Below are 24,921 nucleotides of genomic sequence, written 5' to 3'. Positions count from 1 at the left end.
CGCCACCTAGCCCCAATGTGTAGACCATTTTATCTCCCCCCGTTAAAGGAGGCTCACACGAGAGTAAATTAATAGCATATTAGCCCACTGGCGTGTCTGACTCCACCAGCGGAATATCGCAGCGAAGTCTGACACGGTGCCTCATGAAGACCCCTTACTCGCCTCTCCAGATCCGCCGCGAATGTCCCGAGCCGGCGTGGAAGCACAGTGCATTGCATAATGTGCTAGTGGTGATGCGTATTCTCGCGATACTTCCGCTGTGCTCACAGCGGATGTATCGCGTGACGGATGGCTTCCATTGACTACAAATACCCATCAGTGTTTATAAACTACATAATGGTTCTCAATTCATAAATTGTCATTTTAATGCTGCATTTACACAGGCAAATACTATGCGGGATTGAATAGAACCTAATAGCCGCGTTATTCTGCTGCAGCGACCGCGGCAGAAATCCGTCCGTGGGAATTGGTCCTTAAGTTGTAAATGGAGTCTATGAAAGTAGTGATTTTCATTGAATCATTCACACTTTCATATATAAACATGTTTATGTGCTTAAAAAAAAGCACATGTTCTATTTTACTGTGTATTGCGCATGTTTTGGCCTAATGTTTTCTATGGGTGCGTAATAAACGCTGTACATATGTAGTTACATTGCGTATGTGCAGCGTTTATACGAAGCGTCTCTTAAATTGGTAACCTGCTTTCCGATACCCGCTAGTATTTGTGTCTTTAGTCTGGCCAGTCCTCTTGCCATTCTTGGTATACAATGCCGAATGTTTCAGTCCTATGACTTCCCTGGAGACTTGCATGTCATTACTTGGCTTGCAGTGGTGTTCTAGTGCGCCTCAATTTGCCATTATGATCATGTGATGTCATTTACCGCTTTTTAGTAGGTGGCTGTGTCTCGCTTAACCAGACTGAGTTTCGGGAGGGTGAAAGGTTCCCACTTGATCTCAAAATCTGAACTATTGCATCTAAGCTGCACTTTTTCTGATTAAAGAAAATTTGATTGTTGCTTTATAGTCTGTTCATTAAGTCTTGCGTCCTAATTGGGCTTCTACAAATGAATTGAGTTTCTATTGTATGTTCTTTCTAAAGGCTGGGGGTGCACACAGCAATGGTAGCAGTCCATAATGTATGAAATTTCATGTTTTTATTTTATTTTTTTTAATTTTTGTTTTTCTACCCCTTTACAGATTTGACCGGATTGTTCTAGTCTGACAGCACAAAGAAACCCTGCCGAAACTGAGCTTTTCATGGATTGACGTTCTACCTTGGTCAAGTCATAGCTTTTGCGCTTCATTGGGCTTTTTCTCCGGATTGAAATGCCCTGATTGAAGTTGACAAAGCTGAAAAACAGCAGGATGAATGTAGATAATGTGGAGGAATCAACCAGGAATGGATTTGGGTCCCCGTTGCTTTTTGATAATGGCAATGGAAATGCTAGTGCGGAGGAGATTCTTAAGTGCTCGAAATGTGAACAAAACGTAAATGGCAATGCTCATGCTATTGCTATAAAATATGACGGTGGCGATGGTTCGGTGCTAAAGGGTCACAATGGTCTGGAGTTGGGGAATACTGTTGACTATCTAAGCAAGCATGGGGACAGTATAACAAAAGCCACAAATTCGGTGCGTATTACCGCTATAAAACTGGAGGAAACTGTGGATTATGTCAATAAGGATTCCTTTGAAAAAATCAGTTCATTTCCGAGTAAGATCCTTTTGCCTGCACAACATGAGTCCGCCACAAGACCCCATTCTTCAAACTATAAGCACAGTAATCACGATGTTAAAGAGTCTATGCCTTATATGCAAGAGTCAAGCGAAGCACAATATAGGAAAATTGAGTCTTCAAGACCTTCACAAATTGTGATGAAGCAAAATGAACCCTTAACGAATACTCTCAAGGAGCAATTAGAGAATGGTGCCTCATTTTCCCAACGCAAGGACCCAGAGGCATCAACATTAGGCTTGTTTTCTATATCATTGGACTTGAGTAGTGAAGAATGTATGAGGAAAAACAGTTTAGCTTCTAATAGCTCTGAAAAGCCAATGAGTGCTTCTTTATTGGAAAGTTCCATGTTACCAAATGCCTCCCCTGAAGTGTTTTCCGAGTCCTTGAAGTGCACAAACAATATTCCTCACGACTGTTTGAATGATGAACAATCCGCTAAAGACTTGAGTTATTTTGAAGTGCCTCCACATAATAAAGATTCCAAAGAAAATGGGTTGGACAATAGGGGTGCAGATTTTATACACCATGTAACGGACACAGATGTGTCCACCGGTAATGTACCCAAAGAGACCAACGAACGAGTTAACCAGGAGACCAACAATATTGGCCCAGTCATTAAAATAAAGGATGTAAATAAAAATGTATACTGTGCACCAGGGTCAGAGGAAGCCATAACTCCAGTTCCACATTTAAAGGAAAATGACCTTGAAACCAAAAACCTCAATGCTATCCTAGTAGAAGACACCAGCTCGTTAAAGTCCCCTGGTGGGGAGCAGTCTTTAAGTTCAGAGTCAAAAGAGTTTTTAACCAGCTTAACTGGACACAACTGTGAGAACACATTCTTAATTGCAAGTCCTTGTACACAAACTGATGCCAAGACGTATATGTATACGTCTACGCCTCTACCGGAGTCAAAAAATATGACGTTCTCTGTTCCAGTTCTAGATATTGGACAGATAGATAAACCCAAAAATCCAGATTACATGAAGGATATTGACCAGGGGATTGCTCCAGAAACCATTAAGTCTTACCGTGGGAATGGTACAGCAAAACAAGCTAATAAGAGGCCAGCTACGGCGCCATGTGGTCCAAAGGGCAAGAAAAATGAAGTGGTGAACTTTCCAAAACCCAACTTTAAAAATATAAAGGCAAAAGTTCTGAGTAGACCTGCATTAGCGGCAAGGGATTGTCCTTCATCTGCGTCAAGGCCTTCTCCAAGGTCCCCACCATCTCATTCTAATGAACCTTCACCTGTAGCATCACCACGGGCCCCTGCTTCTGCCATCAGAACATTGAAGAGAAAACCTGTTTTTGATCAGGACCTGAAAACAGAGGCTGCTATTGCTAAATCTCAAAAGCAGCCAATTAATAAACAGCTCTTCCCTGGCCAACCTGCACATGCCCCAACCCATACTAAATATGCTTTAGGTAAAGTTCCCAGAACGGCTGCATTGAAGCAGTCACAGGATGAGGTGGAGAGAGCAAGTTCTTCAAATTCAACGCGATCCTCTGCATCAGCTGCTGTTTTACCCTCTACGGCCAGCTCAAAAGTGACAGAACACAAGGGAGAAAAGGCAAAGACCATTTCAAAGACTGCTGCAGGCAACGGTGTACACATGGGGCCGGAGAAAACGGAGCAGAATGGCCTTATTGATGCTCCTTACGAAAAAACTGAATTCCAGAAAGAAGTGGGCACTTCTGGCGATATTTTGTGCAACGTATCAGTAAGTGTGTTTTGTCATTCCTCTTATTGTATTTGTACTTGAATATACTCAATTCACTAAGTATGGAGATCAAACTGGCTGGTCAGTTATCAAGAAAATTTTCGCAAAATAGGCTAAAATTCGAAAGTAACTTACGTTAGTCTGATTCTTTAGAAGGTTCTCATATACAATGCAAATAAATAGCAATGTACATAAAAATGGCCACACGATAGATGTCCAAATAAACCCCCACAAGTAATAAGGCAGTACTATGTTGAGGAGACATGGACTTTTAATTAATACTCGCCCTTCCAAAGTTTGAGATAATTCCTCGCCAGCTATCCTATAGTCCCCAAATGTTATCGGATTGATACAAACCATGCACGAGGAGTTACTTTGTTTTAGGTCTTGCTGTTCCATGTTTATGCAGAAGTAATGTATTACTCTACATTGGGCCTCCGCGCTGTGTTCACGTAAACATCCAGCATGATTGTGAAGATCAGATTTCACGTAATCTTTGCCAAAACCACAAGTATCTCTGCAGTGGCCAAACTGGCTCCGGATCGTGCTGCTCCGGCATTGTGCTTTTGTGTTTGTTCTGGGTCTGGTTATCCTGACATTCTGTTTCTGTGTGTTTATCAACAACATGCGACACAACTGCAGCGCTGGGAACTAGTCATGTTCTGGGCTGGGACTCTGTTCTCCATACTAATGAGACTGTAAACCTGGCTCACCTTATGTATACGGCATGGGTTAAGTGATATTATGGTTACATAATTGGCTGATTGTGTACCGAGTGGCGGTATAGTTTTAGTTTTCTGGGAGTGGTTCTTATTGCCGCATGCTATCCAGGGCAGAAATGTTTTGACCCATTAAGTAAGAGTGAGGAGTGTTTATCGTTAAGTATGGCCTCAGGGAAGGAGCTTAAACAAGGTCCTATACTACAGCTTCCACATAATCCCAGCTCAGATCTGGAAAAAAAATGGCCAAACACACCCTTTAACATTTAATCAAGAATATTAACCAGTTGCATGCCAGGTTATCTTCCATTAACCCTGTAGTGATTAGTCTATTTTCAGTGCTAATAACTAAGCCAATTTTTCTCCATCATGGCATTGCAAAAATCATAACCTTTCACAGGTTCATGCGCATTAAAATGGGAATCTTATGTTTGACTGAGCCTATGTAATCTGTGGGATGTGTGCAGGAGTGGGAACAGCAAGGTAGATATGTGAGTCACATCCCCACATTCAATGTTTCAGCTCCTATGAGCTTATAACTTTAGCTTTTTTTTTTAGGTTCATAGGAATAGATGGTCTATTAAAAAGGTTGTCTCGCGAAAGCAAGTGGGGTTAAGTACTTCTGTATGGCCATATTAATGCACTTTGTAATATACATCGTGCATTAAATATGAGCCATACAGAAGTTATTTACTTACCTTCCCTGCGCTGGCGTCCCCGTCTCCATGGCTCCGTCTAACTTCAGCGTCTAATCGCCCGATTAGACGCGCTTGCGCAGAAGGGTCTTCTGCCTTCGGGTCTGTCCGGCAGCAGCGGCGGTCTGGCTCCGCCCCCTCCTGATTGGCTGGACTCGGCACACGTGACGGGGCGGAGCTACGCGATGACGCGTAGAAGGGGGCGGAGCCAGAACGCCGCTCGTGCCAGACCGAGCCGAAGGCAGAAGACCCTTCTGCGCAAGCGCGTCTAATCAGGCGATTAGACACTGAAGTTAGACGGAGCCATGGATACGGGGACGCTAGCGCAGGGAAGGTAAGTGAATAACTTCTGTATGGCTCATATTTAATGCACGATGTATATTACAAAGTGCATTAATATGGCCATACAGAAGTGCTTAACCCCACTTGCTTTCGCGAGACAACCCCTTTAACACTTTCTAAAGAGAAATGGAAATGAGCATTTCCACAATTTTCTTTTTTTACGTTTAAAATTTTGCGCCATTCAACATACAATTTAACTCCCACTTTTTCTTATCCTCCCACACACATCCCCCAAGCAATTTAAGATGAGCTCTGTTCGTTCTGCAGTAAGAGGATGTTAGATTTGGACAAACAGATCTTGTTCTACTTCAAAAAGATGTATTTCTGGTTCTATCAGCGCCATCAATGTGTTTTGATGTCATTTTAAAGCAAAAAACGACACCCTTTAAAATGACACCAAAAGCAAGTTTCTAGGCCTTATAATGGAAGCTGCTGCCATTTGTAAAGGTTGGGACTACTGACTTTACAGCTGTCATTTCAGTCAGTGTGTGTAGAGGAGAACAAGAGGGGGAAGCGGAGACCAGCAGCAGACTAGATCTGATTGTCCTGTATCTCCCTGTTCCAGGGAAAGAGTGACATTAATTTTTATTCATGTTAATACCCCCACATCTCTCAGGGCATAGTTGCTCTCTGATAGTCACATATGGGGTTTTCCCCTGAAAAGGTGTTAAATGAGGACTTATTTTTTCACTTGTGAACAGCATTTAACCCAACGGATGCTGCAATCATTGCTGACTGTGGCATCTAAATGTTTACCGAAAAAAAACATTCTAAAAACGTTTTCCTTTATACAAGGCTTTAGGTATTAAAAAAAAGAACAAAAAATATGCTTTTGCCACATCCATAACCCGTGCTGTCAAATATTACATTCAGCACTGCGAATTTTTATTTAAAAAAGCCAAAATAGCAGTTTTCTGATCATTTCGATTACTCACACCAGCACAAACAGTGTAGGTCAAAGCCTTAAAAAAAACCCAAACACAAAAAAACCCCAAGACAGCGCTCCAGTATGTAAACCAAGGTGTAAAGCCTAGTGCCCAGGGCAGTGACGGCCTCCGCAAGCGTGATTCATATGACGCGGGCGTCGGTGGGCAGGGAAGCTTTTTCACGCTGTCTTCAGCTGTGCTACAGCGGAGGATAGTGTGACGGACGGCTTCCATTGACTGCAATGGAAGCCGTCTGTGCGTACGCCTGTAGCAAATAGAAATCCGCCCGTGGGAATTAGGCCTAAATGTGAAGAACTTCACAGGGGTGCCTCTGAGTGCACCCCTTAATCCAAGTTAGCAGTGATAAATAAATGTCCATATTCCAGGCAGGTATATAGCGCTCAAATCCTGGTGGAGCATCAGACTTTTATTCAGGCAAACTAACAATTGATGCAATGCTGTTCTATGAGTTTTTTTCAAGCATATCACAACAATATACACTATACATATGTATATAATAAAATGGGTGGAACGTACATCACTTGTCTGTAACGACCGTCACAGAATCTCAGGCGCAACGGGTTTCAGTCCGTGTGCATGTATCCTAAGGGGTTAAAAATGCACTTACGCTTGGTATTGACTGTGGCATCCAAAGGGTTAAACAGCCAGGACTGGCGTTTTCTCCAAACTTGGCTGTTAAGGCACGGCTGAGCACCTGCTTGGTAAAACATGGGATGCTCATGCAATCATTAGATTTTACAGCCTGTAATTGCTGCAGCATTTCTGTAGCGCTTACAGTACCAGCCATGTGGAGGAGATGTAAAAAGTCTTTATGTGGAGCAGAAAACTTCCACACTGAATAGGTTTTTAAAAAAAGTCTGCAGATTGTAAATCCGCATCATGGCAATTTATGCTGAGCATTTCAAATCTTTAAATACAACGGATAAAGTTTGCAGCAGATTAGCACCAATATTGCTGCAAAATCTGCACCATTTAGTTGCTAATTTGCAGGGTATTTGCTGTGTGTTTTTCACTGCAAAAAGCCTGCAGCAAATATGCAGAGAGTGAAGGTACCCTTAGGCCTCCTTCCCACGAACGGATTTCCGCCGCGTAATTCGCGGCGAAAATCCGCTGCGTTGCACGCAGCTATTAGGTTCTATTGAACCTAATAGCTCCATGCTCACGATGCGTAATTCCACCGCGGAATTACGCACCGCGATTTCTCCCGTCCTCACCCGCAGCATGCTCTATTTTCTGCGGGTGAGGACGGGCTGTACGCACTGACGGCTTCCATTGCAGTCAATGGAAGCCGTCCGTTCACGCTATCTCCCGCTGTAACCAGCGGGAGATAGCGTGAAAAAACGCTTTCCCGCCCACCGCCGAGCGTCATATGACGCCAAATGACGCGGTCCGGCCGCGTCACGTGACACGGCTGGTGACGCGAGAGCGGTGGGCGGTGACGAGCGGTGACGAGCGGTGACGCGGCGGTGGTGGGCGGGGAAGCGATTTCACGCTATCTCCCGCAGGTAAGTATAGGGGCTCTGGGGGGCGCCGTGACGGGCTTCACAGCGGAATATTACGCTGCGGAGCCCGTCACGCTCGTGGGAAGGAGGCCTTAGGCCTCCCTCACACAGGGCGTCTTATACAGCGTTTAGCACTGCCTTTTCAGCCCAGCGCTAAACGCTGTACAACACTCCCATTCATTTCAATGGGGCTGCTCACACGGGGCTGAAAACGCAGCGCCTTGTAACGCTGCGCTTTGACAGCGATGCAAGTTCTATTTTTGGGCGTTTTCACCCCTGCGTCGCCCATTGAAATGAATGGGCAGCGGTTTTAGCACTGCTGAAAACGCGGCAACACTTGGTGCCGCGTTTTTGGCAGCGTTAACCGCTCGCCGATTTTCGGGGTGAGGGCTTGTAATAGAAGCCCTACCCCGAAAATCTGCCCCAGCTAGGTAGAGAGAGAAAAAGAAAGTTAATACTCACCTAGCCGCTGCAGTCCGGGTCGTGGCCGCTGGTCTCTGCCGCTGATCCGGGCTTCCCCTGCATTCACAAGTCTATTGCCGGAGGCCAGGTTTGAGAACCCCGCCTCCGGCAATAGAGTGCTGTGATTGGTTATCGGCACGGTCGATGCCCAATCACAGCCCTTCATTGACTGTCTCAGCCAATCAGCGCCGGCAAGCTCTGATTGGCTGAGACAGTCAATGAAGGGCTGTGATTGGGCATCAAGCAAGCACCGACAACCAATCACAGCACTCTATTGCCGGAGGCGGGGATCTCAAACCTGGCCTCCGGCAATAGACTTGGGAGTGCCGAGGAAGCCCGAATCAGCAGCAGAGACAAGCGGCTGCGACCCGGACTGCAGCGGCTAGGTGAGTATTACTTCTTTTTTTTTTTTCAGCATTCTTGGCTGTGTTTTCAGCCGAGCTGAATACGCAGCCAAAACGCTGGCATAAAGTATGCCAGCGCTGCTGAAACGGGGCGGAATCTGCAGTAACGCAGCGTTGAAAAACGCTGCGTTTCTGCAAACGCCCTGTGTGAGGGAGGCCTTAGGACTTGTTCACACGAGCGCTGCGGGCGTGCAGTATAGCCTCGTACAGAACACGCTTCTATAAGAACCAATGGTTTCCTATAGAAGCCCTCACATGAAAGAGTTTTAGATGCACTAACAAAGACAGGACATGCGACTGCAATGCTCACATCTAAGCTCCGTGCTGCGCGCAGAGATAAGACCTGAGCTATACTTGGTGCCTGCTTTCCATAGACTTTTATGGGAGCTGGATGCCGCGCACCTCAGATCGTGTGAACGGGCTACTTCAAATAGCTGGATTTCATACGTTCACGCCATCTTTACTGCAGTTTATCCGCAGTCTTTTCCCTCGCCTGTACTGACCTAGAGCAGCGCTCGTGTGAACGAGCCTAGGGTATGTTGGCATGGCTAAATGGGTGTGGATTTTGCTACTTTACACTGCTTATGAAAGCAATGGTATAAAGTTCCTGATTTATGCCCGGCTATGCACCTCCATACCTGCACATCTAGACGTGGATTTAGCCCTTTGCTATCAGCAAGTTCACGTGTGGGTTTTGTGTAGATGTAGTGCATAATACACATGCAGACATACGTGGAGTCTGCGGCCATATTGTGTGAACATACCTTTAGAAGGAAGCAGTCTAGCCTCAAAGCTGTGATTGGCTGATGTTAACGGCGTATTTGCACTCAGTAATTTAAAGACTACTTTTTCAGTTTAGTTTTCAGTAGGATAAGGCCACTAAAGTCAAGTCTTAATATGTTTATTTTAATTCAGCTATTTAAACAGTTGGTATTGGCAGTGAATTTTTTTTCCTTGAACTAGTTAATATTTCATAGAATATGTTCCTGATCAGGTCAAAATAGATCCCTTATTGTAGATTATATATTTTACATTTGCAGAGATAATCTGGGTATTTTAAGAAACAGCGGCCCTGAATCAATTTTTGAATTTTTTTTGAGATGCTTAAAGTCACTGCAAATATATTTTAGTGTCTTTGATGTTTTTGCTGCTATGGTAAACTTCAGTAAGAAGTGGTTTATTGCTTGATGGATCTTAAGGACTGCATATACAGGGACCAAGATGACATCCGACATGAGGAAGGCGAACAAACTGTTATGAATGTGTTCCTGGAGGTCCAGTGCCTAGGGCGTCCAGGCACAAATGGGGTGGCCACAGGAGCAGCTAGTTTTTTTTTTTTCATTTAGTCCTCAAACTTCCTCCAGACCTTGGGATCAAGCTAGTGGGGTGGGAAGGCGGGGTGTCCCTATCTGCTGGCCTGCCCACTGTCACTACTCGCTGTACCTGTACTGCCCTGTACACCTTCAGAGAAGAGGATGGATGATGGAGACAATCCTCGGGATCAGAGCTGCACTTCTACCTCCTCCCTCCTTCCTCCAGCTCTCTGCTGTCTGCTTTAGTTGATTGGTGGAGCAGCAGTTAATCTCCTGTTCCACCAATCAGAGCTGGTCAAGACACTGTGATGCTGCCCTGTAATCCACAGAGGAAGCCGCTATAGTACTTGGCCCTGTTTTCTTAAAGGGGTTGTCCCGCGGCAGCAAGTGGGTCTATACACTTCTGTATGGCCATATTAATGCACTTTGTAATATACATTGTGCATTAATTATGAGCCATACAGAAGTTATAAAAAGTTTTATACTTACCTGCTCCGTTGCTAGCGTCCTCGTCTCCATGGTGCCGACTAATTTTCGCCCTCCGATGGCCAAATTAGCCGCGCTTGCGCAGTCCAGGTCTTCTCCTGTTCTCTATGGGGCTCCGTGTAGCTCCGTGTAGCTCCGCCCCGTCACGTGCCGATTCCAGCCAATCAGGAGGCTGGAATCGGCAATGGACCGCACAGAAGAGCTGCGGTCCACGGAGACAGAGGATCCCGGCGGCCATCTTCACAGGTAAGTATAGAAGTCACCGGAGCGCGGGGATTAAGGTAAGCGCTCCGGTGAGCTTTCTGTACGTCCCTGCATCGGGGTTGTCTCGCGCCGAACGGGGGGGGGGTTGAAAAAAAAAAAAACCCGTTTCGGCGCGGGACAACCCCTTTAAGTTCTGGTTACCTGTTAGCTACTTGCCAAGTATGAAGTCTACAGTGTCACGCTGTGTATCCTCAGCAAGTGGTAGTGGGGTGCACTGCTGGAGTAACTTACATGCTTGACTAAAGTCAGTGTATAATGTACATTCACACTTCTGTTAAAATTCCATCTCTGTTCTGTTTTTGAAGCAGAGATATGGAATAAAAAATGGAAATAAACGTTTATTCTTTCTCCAGCGATTTAAATGGTTTTTCCAAAAAATGTTAGTTTTAGTTTACTTCTGTTCCATTATGTGCCTTGGGCAGTATGGACTGTAAATATTGCCCTAGTTCCAAATATTCACCATACTTAAAATTTGCCAGGAACAGGATTATTGTCAAAATATTGTCTATTTTTTGCCTTTTGCGGATATTTGTAACAGGTTGTGTTTAAGTAATGTTGGTTGTTGGTGAACTTGACCCAAAAAGGCATACAGCGCAGTAATTACTGCAGTGCACCGTTGCGATCCTGCTTCCCCTCGACTCTGCTGCATTTTCTGGATGTAGTCTGGAAGCTTGCAAATACAAAATGCTAACCGCCATAGATGCTGATAGTCCTGATCATAGTACTAGCTCTAGATGCACGTACTTGGAAGCTGATTGTGTAATTTACTGCTTTATTAAAGATAAGGACCATGACGCCTAGTTAAAGACACTGTAAATAAAGTTATTGGGTTATGGGTTATTCCCATATTAATGTTTCTATCCAAGGAAACAAATCGTTCTGTAGGTCAAAGGCTGATCCCTTCAAAATGTAGCAAGGTGTAGATTCTGAGGGATTCTGTCACCAGACTCATGAAGTTTGACTCGGAGGTGAGCTCTGAGTCACGGAGGCGGCCCATGCTGGTGCCTCTCCTCCTGCACTGTACAGGGTAGCAGCTCTCTTCCTACACACAAAAGGGGAGAGAGCTGTCGGCCTTCATGATGTGGGTGGGGAGAAATCGACAAAGCCCGACTCCGCGACTCAAAATTTAACTCAAATTTAATGAACCAGGCGACAGAATCCCTTGAAGTAAATATTTGTTAATGCTAACTAAAATCCAATCTGGGTTCGCAACACTTTTTTTTTTTTTTTTTTAAATCTTTCTGACCTGAAAGGACAGGTGAAAATGCACACTACCAGCAAGAATGCACTTTTTAGATTTTTTGATTTATCTAAAATATTAAGCAGTTGAGCTACGTTGTACTAAAAACTGCAAACTAGTCCCGAAGGCCCAACATACCCAAACCAAAACGCATTCCTTCTGACTGTTGAAATATAGTTGCAGGAACGCATGCAGGATCTGAAGGGCAAACAATTTGTTGGTCGTTTGGGTCGTTCAGCCATAAAAATCAAAACGATGGGCCTGTATAAACAGGCAGTCATTTATCTATGAACGAGGGCCTGTTTACTGTGAATGGAGGAGGTCATGCTGGAACGATCTACAACCCACTCCGCCTCCATTCGTTGAGCAATCGTCGCTCCTGTGTAACATCACTGAAGCCATTCACTCTGATTGCTGCCGGGAGCTTTGCCCGAAAGTTGTCCCATGTAAAAGGACCCTTAGTAATCACTTGCCATCCAATGTCAAAATGTATATTATTCCACCTCACTGATGTACAATTGTCTTATATGATTCACAATCCTCATAATCTAATTCGAAGTCATACTTCAGCAGAATGTTATGTAGGCCCGAATTAGTGGTCAGCTGGTTTCAGGACATAATTCTGTCCTGGGACGAGGAAGAGGGGGTATATTGCCTGCTGTTCTAAAGGGGTGTCCCTGTAATCCACTAGTTCCTGTTTTTTTTACATCCAAGATGGGTAGTCTGAAGATCACGTCAGCCAATTCCCACAGTGAGATGTTAATAATACTAATGCACTATACCTGCTCTGATTTGGCTAGAGCTCCTCATGTTATCTGCACTGGCCAATTGGAACAGTTCACACTGTGCTTGAGGTAGGTAGAAGATTTCTATCTTGGATATCTGAAAATGGGGCCCGAATCTGGCTGATCATAGAGGTTGCAGACAATGCACTACAGGTAATATACCCCATGCCCCCTTATGTCCTGAAAGAGAATTTTGACTAGGAATTGGAGTTACTTTAATGCTGGGATGGAACATGTGGATGGTTGACTTACTCAACTTCATGTGGATAGTCAGCCCAGCCCACTGGATAGTATTCCGTAATGTGGAGGCCATTTCAACCAGATGTTTGTGTTCTTTTGGCCTTGTTTTGGGCTGACTATAGACTTCAGGCACACAGTGGCAAGATTAGCGGTTACCAATAATGTCCAACAGTATGTGGAAGGGAAAATTTTAATGCAGCAGGCAGAATACTAAAATGTTCTGTTCCTGTTTAGGCTTAGACTATTATAAATGGCTACTACAGTGGTGGAGAAATTAGTTAACACTTTAGCAGACAATGAGGCAAATTTTTACTCCCTAAGCTAACGTTCTTAGTAGCCAATCACAACTTCCCTAGGTATCAATCTCGAAATCTAGAAGCCAGTGGCACACTTCTAGGTGCTTGCTTCTTGGGTTTGTTGAGCCTTGAGAGGACAATTGCTAAAAAATATGTACTTTAGAAACTTTAATACTCAAGGAGAAAACTCCTAATGTACTTTGTTTTAAGAGGGTGACACTAGCAAAAATTAATACTACTTGTCTTGTCCATCTGAAATAGTTTTCTTCATAGTCAATGATCAATCTCCTATCCAAGAGTTGAAGAATGAACATTCTGCCATGTATCTTTATACTCTGGTTAAGGTAAATGTGCTTTTTAAATAAGCACCTAATTTTATATGGTCTTTACCTATGTGATTGGCAGCCATATTGTTTGTCACTTAGCCTTCCCCAAAATCAATTTAAGGTTTTGGCTGGTCGTTAATATCTACGTCCGGCTCGAGGGGAACATTGCTTATTATACACTAATGTGTTTTACTGAACAAGATCCATTTAGAAAGGGTCATATTTGTTAAAGGTGGCTGGTGACTGTGTGCCAAGAGCTCTTATCAGGTATGTTGGGTACAGTATACCATTGTAGGACAAAGGAAAAGCTCTGCCTATCTGAAGTGTGGGCTTCAGGAGTCATGTAACCACTAACATATCGCCAAGGACTGAACGTTTTTCCCATTGATCTTATGGCTTTGTCTGAAGATATGATAAACTTTACATATTAATTAGTGTTATGGTTTCTAATGTTACCGAGCTTGCTGTACTTGATTAAAATATTCAGTAATAACACAAGCTATAAAGTCTTCATTCTGCTTTGTTCTTGGATAGTATGTAGGTGTGGATTGGGTGTGACACTGGCAGGAAAATCTATCACTTAATTTACTATACTAGGCGGAGTTGGAGTAGATCTTGGCTTGAAGAGTGATAAATTACATTCCCGCTTGCAGTTCCCGGAGAGCTCTTGGCCCGTAATGTAGTAATCGTACAAGAACTCCCCTTTAGGCAGATAAAGTAGTGAATGAGTAGTAGTAAAAGTTCTGAAGACCCATTTAGACTTGGGTACAGTTGGGCAGAAACTCCAGAAATTAGTTTTGGTAAACATAGTTATGTTCTTGATTGTATGGAACACCATTGTGATATTCCAGTCACCACTGGTTATCACATGTGCTCTAAATGGTCCTCATGCCTTTTAGGCCCGCTTCACTTATAAGTGGGTACCCCAAAAAAATAGGAATCTTCTGGTGGGCAGGACGTTACTGGTACAGGCGTCTGTTGCTGGGTGTCTGTGAAATCATTCTGAGGTGCTATGCGTACCAACGACATTGGGGAAGGTTGTTTGGCGGCAGTGACTCTTCGAATTTATTTATTTTTCTCAATGTAGTGTTCTGCTTTTCTCCTCTCCTGTAATGGCTGATTCACAATGTGCAGCGGTGAAATTGATTCAAAGCACTCAATAGTCGCGTGCAGCGAGATCAGGTGAATACGGAGAGAGACAAGGGTGTTGTGCTGTTAGTCACATTGCCGAACACTCAGCACTGTGTGCGCAAACAGGCGACTGGTTCTGACGTTATAACGCACCTGCCAAACAGTACCTGAGCAATTTTTGTCGAAAAACGGCATAACACCCTTGCCGCTCCCTCTGTATTCACCTGATCTCGCTCCGTGCGACTTGAACAAATGTGTTGAGCAGTGGAAAAGTAAACTGTTTCCCAGTTGAGCATTGTATGAATCGGCCATCACAAAATGCGCAAAAAACTGAACAACTTTTTAAAAAAAACACAGGAGCCGAACACTAACTTCCCCAACATTGTTAGTGGTCATACCGCCTCAGAAGGGCAGAGTATCTAGTAACGCCCCACCCACCAGAAGAGTCTTGTTTCTTTTGGGTACCTCTCATATGTCTAGTGATACAATTTTGTTTCCCTGTGGTGTTTCTGAATTGATCCCATGCTTTTATAATGTAAACCATTTTGGCATCTGATGCACCAGTTGGCATACCTGACATGTCTCCATGCCCATGTACCCGGACACACTAGATGTGGCCTTTTCTCTTTGGCTACCTTGCCATAATGGTGCTCCCAAATGTCATCTGTAGTGTCTGGATCAGGCATAGAAGTACTGGCTGGACACACATGTTATGATGTGCAGGAAAATAAGTTTTTTTCAGTAGCACTTCTAAGCTAGTGAATGGCATAAAGTAAAACTGGTAGTCTACTCGTGTTGCCCCATCTGGTGAATGAAATCTGACTATCCCCCTAGATTCAATTAAATCTAGACTAGCTTTGAATGATATGTTCAGTTAGTTCATAGGATGTAGTAGTAAACAGTTTTTTCATCCTACTTTCCTCTGTTGGAAGCCTCTTGACAGATACAAACACACCCAACTGCCTGTTTAGAGGTAAACCGCTCAACTCACCAGAACCCAAGTCCCATCAGTCAGTGTTACTTGTGCGATCACATAACCTAGTAATATGGACACCATTTGAGTCTTCAGTATATATAGGGATGAAACCATTATGAATGTCTTTTGCACTTTTAAACTTTAATCTATTAGCTGAGACTCAAAATTGGTTATAGTTGCTTGCTATTCTGCAATATGATGACATAACCACAACTTTTCAATAGAACCTAGTCAACATGGACCATTTCATTAGAGACCCCATCTGGTAGCACATAAGACCACTTTTGGCCTTCAGAGTGGCATAGATTCCACTAAATGTTGTAATGCTTCTGCAGGAGTATTGGCTCATGGGGACAGAAGTGTTTTTTGCAGTTGCCACAACTAGGTGAAGGTACTACCATGTTCTAAGCAGCTGACAGTAGGGGTTTGTTAATTCATGCTGATTGCACCAAATTCTATTCTTTCCATCAGCATGGTGCCACAAAAATCTGGCTTCTCCTGATCTGGTGACTTTCTATTGCTCAGTGGTTACATTTCTTTGCTCTTTTTGTCCACTGGAGCCTCTGCTTCTCTTACAGCAAATATGTCCTCTACGGTTATAGCCCATCTATGCCATGGAAAGGTGGTGTGCCTTTGGACATGTTAGGAGCACCAGTGGTTTATTAGGCTGTAACTTGACTGCACTGGATGTTGATCAGACCGATTCTTCACCTTTTCCTCCAACCCTTTTTTCGACAAGTTGGTACCTCCATGAGATCTTCCTTCACTGGATGTAGCTGGGATGTCTGGTGCAAATGCATCCTGAGGGAATCAGATGGGATCCTTTTTGTAAGCTAAAGCAGAGAGTCAAAGCCAGTCTTTCTAAATAACTGGTAGCGCCTTTCAAATCAGAAGATGCTCATTCATTTCAGTGGCCACTTGTGATGTTTCTCCAGCAGTGTTGCCTCGAGCCCTTTGTCAACAGGAAAAAAAAAGCACAAATACATGCAGAATATATAGTTAACTAGCCTAGTGCCCTATTTTCAATGCTGCTGTGATTCATTGCAGTTCCAGCTTCATGTATGCCTGTTTCAGACTACCCTCTATATAGTATGCTTTAGTAGTCTGAGTGGAGAGGGGGGTACCATCACTCTAGAAGGTGTGAGGAAACTTAAAAGACCATTCTTATAAGTCTCCTCAGTCACCTTCTCGGTCCTCTCCTTAAGCAGGGTATCAACCCCTCCCAAATCAAGTCATAGGCCTCTCGCCAACCAAGCCAGAATCCTACTGTGCACTGATGAGGGCCCCAAAACAGCAGTCTATGTGTGGTTATTCTGGCTTGGTTTTCAATTCCCAATAATTGTTGCATAGACCTGTATAAAGGCTCAGAAATGGATTTTGCAGGAATGCTGCCATCGAATAGTTGGTGCTGCAGGGGTCTTCTTCCTTTTAGTAATCTAAGGCACTCCCACTTGATTTCAGATGGGCAAGTGTTGATGTCAGCACCATCTTTCTTTGCCCAAAATGAGGCGTGATATTTGACGAAAGTACTTTGTGCGTAGGGTAGACTGAGAATCCTGATGCCATATTAAATACAGGGGACTGGGAAAGGTGTGATCTGTGACTGCAGCATTGAGAAGGCCACCAGGTATATGAACTGGAAGGTTTCCTTAATATTTTAAAGGGGTTGTCCCGAGGCAGCAAGTGGGTCTATACACTTCTGCATGGCCATAATAATGCACTTTGTAATGTACATTGTGCATTAATTATGAGCCATACAGAAGTTATAAAAAGTTTTATACTTACCTGCTCCGTTGCTGGCGTCCTCGTTCCCATGGAGCTGACTAATTTTCGCCCTCCGATGGCCAAATTAGCCGCGCTTGCGCAGTCCGGGTCTTCTCCTCTTCTCTATGGGGCTCCGTGTAGCTCCGTGTAGCTCCGCCCCGTCACGTGCCGATTCCAGCCAATCAGGAGGCTGGAATCGGCAATGGACCGCACAGAAGCCCTGCGGTCCATGAAGACAGAGGATCCCGGCGGCCATCTTCAGCAGGTGAGTATGAAGACGCCGGACCGCCGGGATTCAGGTAAGCGCTGTGCGGGTGGGTTTTTTAACCCCTGCATCGGGGTTGTCTCGCGCCGAACGGGGGGGGGGTTTAAAAAAAAAAAAAACCCGTTTCGGCGCGGGACATCTCCTTTAAAGGAAGCTCAATTTTAACTCCTGACGTTGCTATGAGTACAAAGGTGACATTTGCTCTGTTTACAGCCTATGAATACAACATAGGTGAAGATATTTGCAGCCAAGAATCTGGTTTTGCAGACCATATAGGTTGGTGGATCTTGGTGGTATTAGGTGGTACGGTACAAGTGTGAATAGTTTATATTTTCTATTGATCAGAAGTTCGAAAAATTAGTTTCGACTTTAAGAATTTTTTTTTTTAGTTGGTGACCGAGACGACTGACTAGTGTTACATAATCAGTCAGCTTATTTTAGTTACCGCTTGTTCTACCTGGAGCTCTTTTCTACATTGAACTGTGGACTCCTTGTATGTTTTATTAGAGGTCAAAATCAGAGAGCAGAAAATAAGATTTTCTTTATCGAAAAGCTGGGATGATTTGAGTCAAAGAAATAAGAGAAGCCAGTTTTAATCCTCTATGCGAGCAATTAGCCTAAAAAGCAATTCTCTCTGCATTCCTGTAGTACGCTCCTAGACGTGATCGGCACTCGTGCTCCAACCCTACAAATCTGGATTAACGACTCGCAGCAAGTCAACTCATTACTAACCGGATAGCGCTTTCAGATTTTGCACATTTCTGTAATGTACTAGTTGGATGCCCCTTGGGGAGCTGGACTTGTAAGGTGTTTTGAGGACATGAGGGTTGCCTTCACATGCCAGGAGATTGATGGATTTAATAGGAAGGCTCTAGCTTGGAGCAATTTTCTGTATATAGAAGCTGCACTGGAGTTTAACCCTTGTAAAGAGAATTCCGAGGAATCAAACATCACCAACTTTATAACTTTCTAAACTAAAAGTTGATGGGGTTTGGGTTATCAGCGCCCGCTCCATCTATGATTAAAATGTAAGGCAAATCAGTTGCATATATTGTTTCACTTGTATTTAATGTGATTATCGTCTCCAATTTGGCCCTTTATTTGGAGCAGTTCTTAGGATAGACCAGCTGTTGTCTTGTGGGGGTCCCACCAATCAGTGGGGGAAAGAGGCCGAGGTGCTCACTGAAGTCAGTGTAGTTGGACTTGAGTATTAGACGTGGATGCATTGCTGTGTACCGCCGGTGAAGGGTCATCATATCTGTGGGAGTACCTGGAAAACACTTCAGTCTGTCGTATTTCCACCGGTGTCTATAATTTACCCCAGCAGGCCGGGGACCGCACAACACCTTGTACTTGAATGTACAGTAGTACAAAGAATATAACTTTACATTGAAAGCTACATCCAAAGCCTCATTTGATGATTGTTTGACTAGGAGAATAGCGCTATTTTCTTTTGCCAATAGATATGACAGCAAAAAATATTATGCATATAGAGAGGATTCAATGTTTAATTTATTGTGAATTTACTTTCGCTCACAACCTGAAGTTTGCAGGTTCAATCCCTGCGTGGTTCAGGTAGCCGGCTCAAGGTTGACTCAGCCTTCCATCTCTAGGCTGGTCGGTAAAATGAGTACCCAGCTTGTTGGGGGTTAAAGATGACTGGAGAAGGCAATGGCAAACCACCCCACAAAAACGTTATGATGAGACGTCACCCTATGAGTCCATCTCGAATTGGTACTTGCCCCAGGGGACTTTACCTCACCTTACTTTCATAGTTGTGTACGCCAGCCTTCTTTGACGCACCTATCATTTCACTGAATGCACAAAAATAGAACGTACAGCTTTCGTTTTGGCGCACGTTTGAAACTCTTCGCTGGAACACTCATCTGAGAAGCCCGACTGAAATGAATGGAGCCTCAGTATATGTTTTTAGCGGGCGTTGCAAATACCCACTAAACGCTGTACGGAAAAAAAACACACTTGTGTGAGTGAGGCCTTACGCAGCCAGAATATTTTAGTTTTGTTTTTTTTACTTTTCCACCTAAGGCCTTATGTCCACGGGCATGCACGGTGGAATCTCGCAGCAGTTTCCACCCATGCCTGTAGCCATGAGGTCAAACATGACAGCATACTCACCTGTCCGGATGCTGTGGGTCTCCCCTCTGTCACGGCCGGATCTTTTTTCAGCACGGCGGATGTGCTCGGCACGCCTGCGCCATGCCTTTTTAAAAAATCTACTGCTCTTCAGCGGATTTGTAGCACGGCACAAAAACTACTGCGGGTATGCTGCGCGTCTGGACAGCTTGCATTGACTTCAATGGAAGCAGCGAGAGATCTGCGGGAAAATGGAACATGCTGTGATTTCTTCCCGCACATGCGACCTGCGCGCGCCTCACCCCCGAGCCTGCTCGGACGAGGATACAGTTTCTTCAGAAGAGCGACGGTTCCTCATCTCTAGTCACAATGAAGGTGGGAATCTGAATTGATTCATCTTTGCATTATTTAACATGGCAAAAACCTGGCATATTAACAGGGGTATGTTGACTTTTTATATCCATTGTATCTTATAACATTCCCCGCATATGGAAAAAGTGTCACTTCATTGACCCTTTTGATCCCCTGCCTGTCTGTTACCAATGTTCTGTTCCTCCCTGCCAAGCTTTGTATACACGATAGTGATGTTCTGTATACACACATGACCTCTGCAGCCAATTACTGGCCTCAGTAGTCTTATGCCGTCCAGCACTGAGGCCGGTGATTGGTTGCAGCAGACCCGTGTGCACTGTCTCAACATGTAAATGAAAACCAGATTGGCAGTGGGATTGAATGGTTGAGTATAGTAGATTTAAGTTTTTTGTTTTCTTCTTTTTTAAACACTTGCATCTTGCAAAAAAGACGACCCACCTCTGATGACCTCTTTAGTTCAAGATGCTTGTTCAATTGTTCTTTGTTACATAAATTCAGCAGCATCTCAGATCGTCTTCCAAGAACGTGGTTATACATCTATTATCTGAAGGAATTTGTGGTTCTTTTTTCCCTTGCAAGGATAATGAGCACATAGAATCTCCTGACAAGGGCACCGTTGATTCCATGACGGTTAGATGTGGGAGTGTTGTGTCGGAGTATCTTTAGGAGTGCTGCCTGTTTGTTTTCATCTTTCACTGCAGTCATTAAAGTAAAAGTTGATGAAGGGTATGCTGCAGATTACTATGGAAGAAGTTAAGGATGACCTACGCACTTCACTACCGTGCATGCTACCACGTAGTACACCAAGTGTACTACGTGTTCCTTATAAAGGGGTTGTCGGGCAATTAGTCATAGTATAGATCTTTAAAAAAAAAACTTGCAATGTTTTCCATTTATGTGCTGTTAAGATCGAGATGAGCTATTACATTTTTGTCAATAATAGTATGGCGCCACCTGGTGTTCAAAGTGTAGCAATGTAAGTCCACTTAAATGAGTTGTCTGACTTAAATGTGTGGGTTTTTGTTTTTTTAAAATTTTTTTTACACAAGTTGGCAGTGGCATAAGATGGCAAAATAAGCAATATTTGCCATCCCTTTCCCTAGCAAACAGCCCTTCCGGTCTCTACTGATGGCAGATGTCAGGTGACCACTGCAGCCAATTAAAGGCCACAGGATTACTCTGCTAGATTTCTAAAGGAGTGCGTACTGTGGAAGTAATACAGTACATAACGTTACATGTATACAGGCAAAGAACTGGCAATGTCAGCTGCCAGAAGGGAAAGGAGGCTGATTTTGCTCAGAGCCTACCTCACCAGCAGAGATTAGTAGCTACACCAAGAAACACTGCAAATCTTATCAATGCATTTATTGGCAGCATTACTGAAATTCTGGTGTAAAAATGATGCGATTGGCCTCACATGCTTTGAGTAAAGATTCAGTAATTTTCGACTAGTTTTGATAGTATATTACTATATCTCAACTTTATCATGTAGAACTGCAATCTCTTGATAGCATTGTAATTAAAGGGTATTACCATGCGAAAACTGCCTAGTAGTATTCAGTGATTGTGACTTCAGTATCAACTTTATTGCAATATCGAATAATGGTCAGCGGGAAAGTCCCATCATACGCTTTCTTAAGAACTTTTTAAGGCCAACTTTATATACCTCCCAACATTTAAATTTCCATGCAACAAGGCATGGTCTCACCTAGGAATACCCATATATCCTGGTATTGTCACTGGTGGTGAGGAGATACTAGTACTAATTTTTCAGAGGCGCATGGGATGGTCACGCTTCCCCCTACTATTGTGACAAGTTGTAAAATAACTGCATGATGATTGGATGATCTTTGGCTTGTTAAAGGACTTGTTTAATTGCAACCTACTGATGGCCTAGTCTAAAAACTAGTCCTCAATAGTAGATTATTGGGGTCTTAACCAATCAGCTGTTCACCAGGACTGTGCACTTGTTTACGGAGCTTTCTACAGGAAGCAAACAGCTCCATTACCACATCAGTGGCCAAGTTAAGTATTGCAGGTCAAGTTCCTAATGAAATGAATAGACTTGGTCCACAATATCTATCTTGGCCACTGCAGCAAGAATGGAGCTGTGTACTTCCTGCAGAAATCAGCTCAGTAAATGAATGCATAGGCCCAGTGAACAGCTGATCGTGGGGGTTCTGAGCCACAGACCCCCACTGGTTCTACTATTGATGACCCGCCCTGAGAATAGGCCATGAATAGTTTACAAGTTGTAACCCCTTTTAAATGAACAAGACCTGCTGTTGAGGGATGAGACTGACAGAATGTTATCTTGGTGTAACCTTATCTTATGAGATCTGTTATCGTCCACTTGATATTTGCAAGTGTTCTCACAAGTCCTTCAGCTGAGTTACAGGTGGATGAGAAGCTCTTGGATTTGTAACTTTGCCCTAAAATTATCATTTTCTGTATTTTACTAATTCAGCTTTCAAATAAGTTAAATAGGTTGAAAGCTCGAATAGATTGTAATGGACAGAACTCCTTCCTTTAATGTATCCTGTAAACTACTTAATTTGTCTAAAACAATTTGTAACAACTAAAAGGTAAGCTGCTCCAGAGGTTGATGGCTGCAGGGGTCTCCTGAAAGGTGCGCAACCACTGTAGTCAAATAGGACCCATCATCCGACCTTGAGCAAGTGGCTCTTTGGCCTTTGAGACATATGAAGCTGTTATTTCTGATGCTCTCTGGTTTTATTTGCACTCTATTAGAATATAGAAACCATGTAGCATTGTGTAGTACACTACAGTTGTAATAGTAATTATGCATTTTATTTGGAATACTGTATGGAAATTATGTTTATCTCTGCATTTAACCATTTGCCATAAATTGCCTATTTGTTGATGCACATAACCTAAACGGGAAAAAGTCTTAATTTCATTTACTTTGTTTTTCCTACAAAGATAACCACACCAAGCAAGAATTTACCTAAAGAGCTGCTCTCCTGTCTGAAAAGTACAAACTCTCAAGTCTACACAGCCAAAGCCAGACTCCATCCTGCTGAGCTGAGGCGAGGAAGTCTAACGAAGAATGTGGTCACTGTCAGAGTGTCGTCTCCTCTTAAGGCAAACCAGCAGCCAACCGTTGGTAAGAGCCCTGGTGAATTTTGGTTATTGCATTACTTAATTTTAGTGCACACAGTGGAACTTTAAGGCTGCGTCCACACGGGGGCTGATTTACAGAGGAATGTCCGTTGCGAACATTCGGCAGCAGAAAGCCTGTCTGACGATCTGCACCATCCTGTGCAGAATTTGCCCCCTCATTGAGATGAGATGAATTATAAAAGTGGATACGATTATAACATTTGACAGGCATCTCGTGGACAAGATTTTCAAAATCGCATCCACTTTGCTGTTACAGTAAATGCCGCGAAATATCCGTGCGGATGTTCCACATGGAAATTCTGCAACAAAACCGCCCCGTCTGAACCCCATCCTAAAGGAACTGGTCACCAGGTTCATGCTGCGTAAGCCACAGGCGGCAATACCTTGGGACCGCAATGTACATTGCAGCCATGTATATATTTTATTCTGAAATATACTTACAAAATTGGCACTGAGTTGTCATAGTGGGGCTTAGGCTGGCTTCTCCCCGTCCAGATCACCTAGGTTGACGGGGTCCTTCCCATACATTAACTGGTAGAGATCTCTGTAGGTGGTCCAGCCAGCCTGGCCTGGCCCCATAACTATAAATCCCACTCTCAGCAAATTTTCTAAACATTTATTCTTTGTTTCTGAAATGCTGCTACATTTTAGGATAAAACCTCCACGGCTGCGCTGTACTTGTCTGTCCGGAGTTCATAGTGCCTGTGGGTTATGCTGTCAGGTTCTCTTGAGGATGTAAGGGAACTCCGCAGGGCACAGACTCCCCCACCAGACTGACTGCAGTTTTTCCCTGCACTGACACTTGTTTTTTTTTTCTGTTTTACCTTATACGGCCATCAGTACATTATGATTATTTGCAAGGCACGCGCTAAAAACGTTAAATGTTGATGAGGTTCCCTGTAGCTGTGCCAACAAGTTCCTCAATCATTGTCAGATGTAAATTCCTGTTAAATACAGACTTTTTCATCTTTGGATTATTTGTTATTTGGCTTAGTCTACATTCTACTTGAGTATTAAAAAAAACTTTCCATAAATGGCACAAGTAAGCCAACTTTGATAAGCATTATCTTAAGGAAAATGCCTTTTTCTTAACTTATCTAGCTCTTTTCCTCCTTGCCGTCTCATTGCATATTCACTAACTTAAAGGTCAGTGACCTCCATACAACAGAATAGAACATCTTCAGCTGCACTGAGGGATCAGATTACAATATCCCATAGAAGTCTATCGACTGAGCAGGGGTTGGAGACTAGGAGCTATGTCTCCCATAAAAGACCCACAGATAGGAGTCTGCTTCTCTAAGGGTCCTTTTATGTAGGCAGATAAAAGGCCCTTAATGAACATTGACTGAAGATGTAATAAGTCAATTAATGCTTGTTTACTTTAAGTGTTATGTAGCATTGATTGTGAGGGTCTTCATACAAGCCGTAGTTCATTCTCCCCTCCACTTAACCTTGTCGGCAGTACATCCCCTGTTTACACCAGGAAGATGTAGACAAATTTCTATGGCCACATAAAAGTGTGTTTTTAGTTGTTCGGGTGATCGCTGTGCGCACCTTGGACAATGATTGGGTGCCAATGTCACCCATGTAAAGGCCTTTAACTTTCTATAGCACAATTTAAGCTGCAGCATGGACTACATCTAAGCCGTGCAGATGTGAACTCATCACTGGGGTGAGATGGGACATTTACTA

General features: G+C 43.6%; 1 protein-coding gene across 3 annotated transcripts in view; it reads left to right on the top strand.

Annotated features, from left to right (window-relative positions):
* Window positions 1–24,921, top strand: part of MTUS1 (microtubule associated scaffold protein 1) — a 184,645-nt gene that overhangs the window by 42,107 nt on the left and 117,617 nt on the right. For all 3 annotated transcript variants that reach the window (XM_066573401.1, XM_066573403.1, XM_066573402.1), the window contains exons 2-3: window positions 1,198–3,462; window positions 23,029–23,212. In XM_066573401.1, coding sequence (XP_066429498.1) covers window positions 1,366–3,462; window positions 23,029–23,212 — 2,281 coding nt within the window. In that variant the 5' untranslated portion in view covers window positions 1,198–1,365. The remainder of the gene's footprint in view (window positions 1–1,197; window positions 3,463–23,028; window positions 23,213–24,921) is intronic.

The sequence above is a fragment of the Eleutherodactylus coqui genome, chromosome 7, assembly GCF_035609145.1.
Source record: "Eleutherodactylus coqui strain aEleCoq1 chromosome 7, aEleCoq1.hap1, whole genome shotgun sequence".
NCBI classification, from domain to species: Eukaryota; Metazoa; Chordata; class Amphibia; order Anura; family Eleutherodactylidae; genus Eleutherodactylus; species Eleutherodactylus coqui.
The sequence above is the reverse complement of the archived record's forward strand: the minus strand, read 5'-3'. Positions and strand labels throughout refer to the sequence as shown.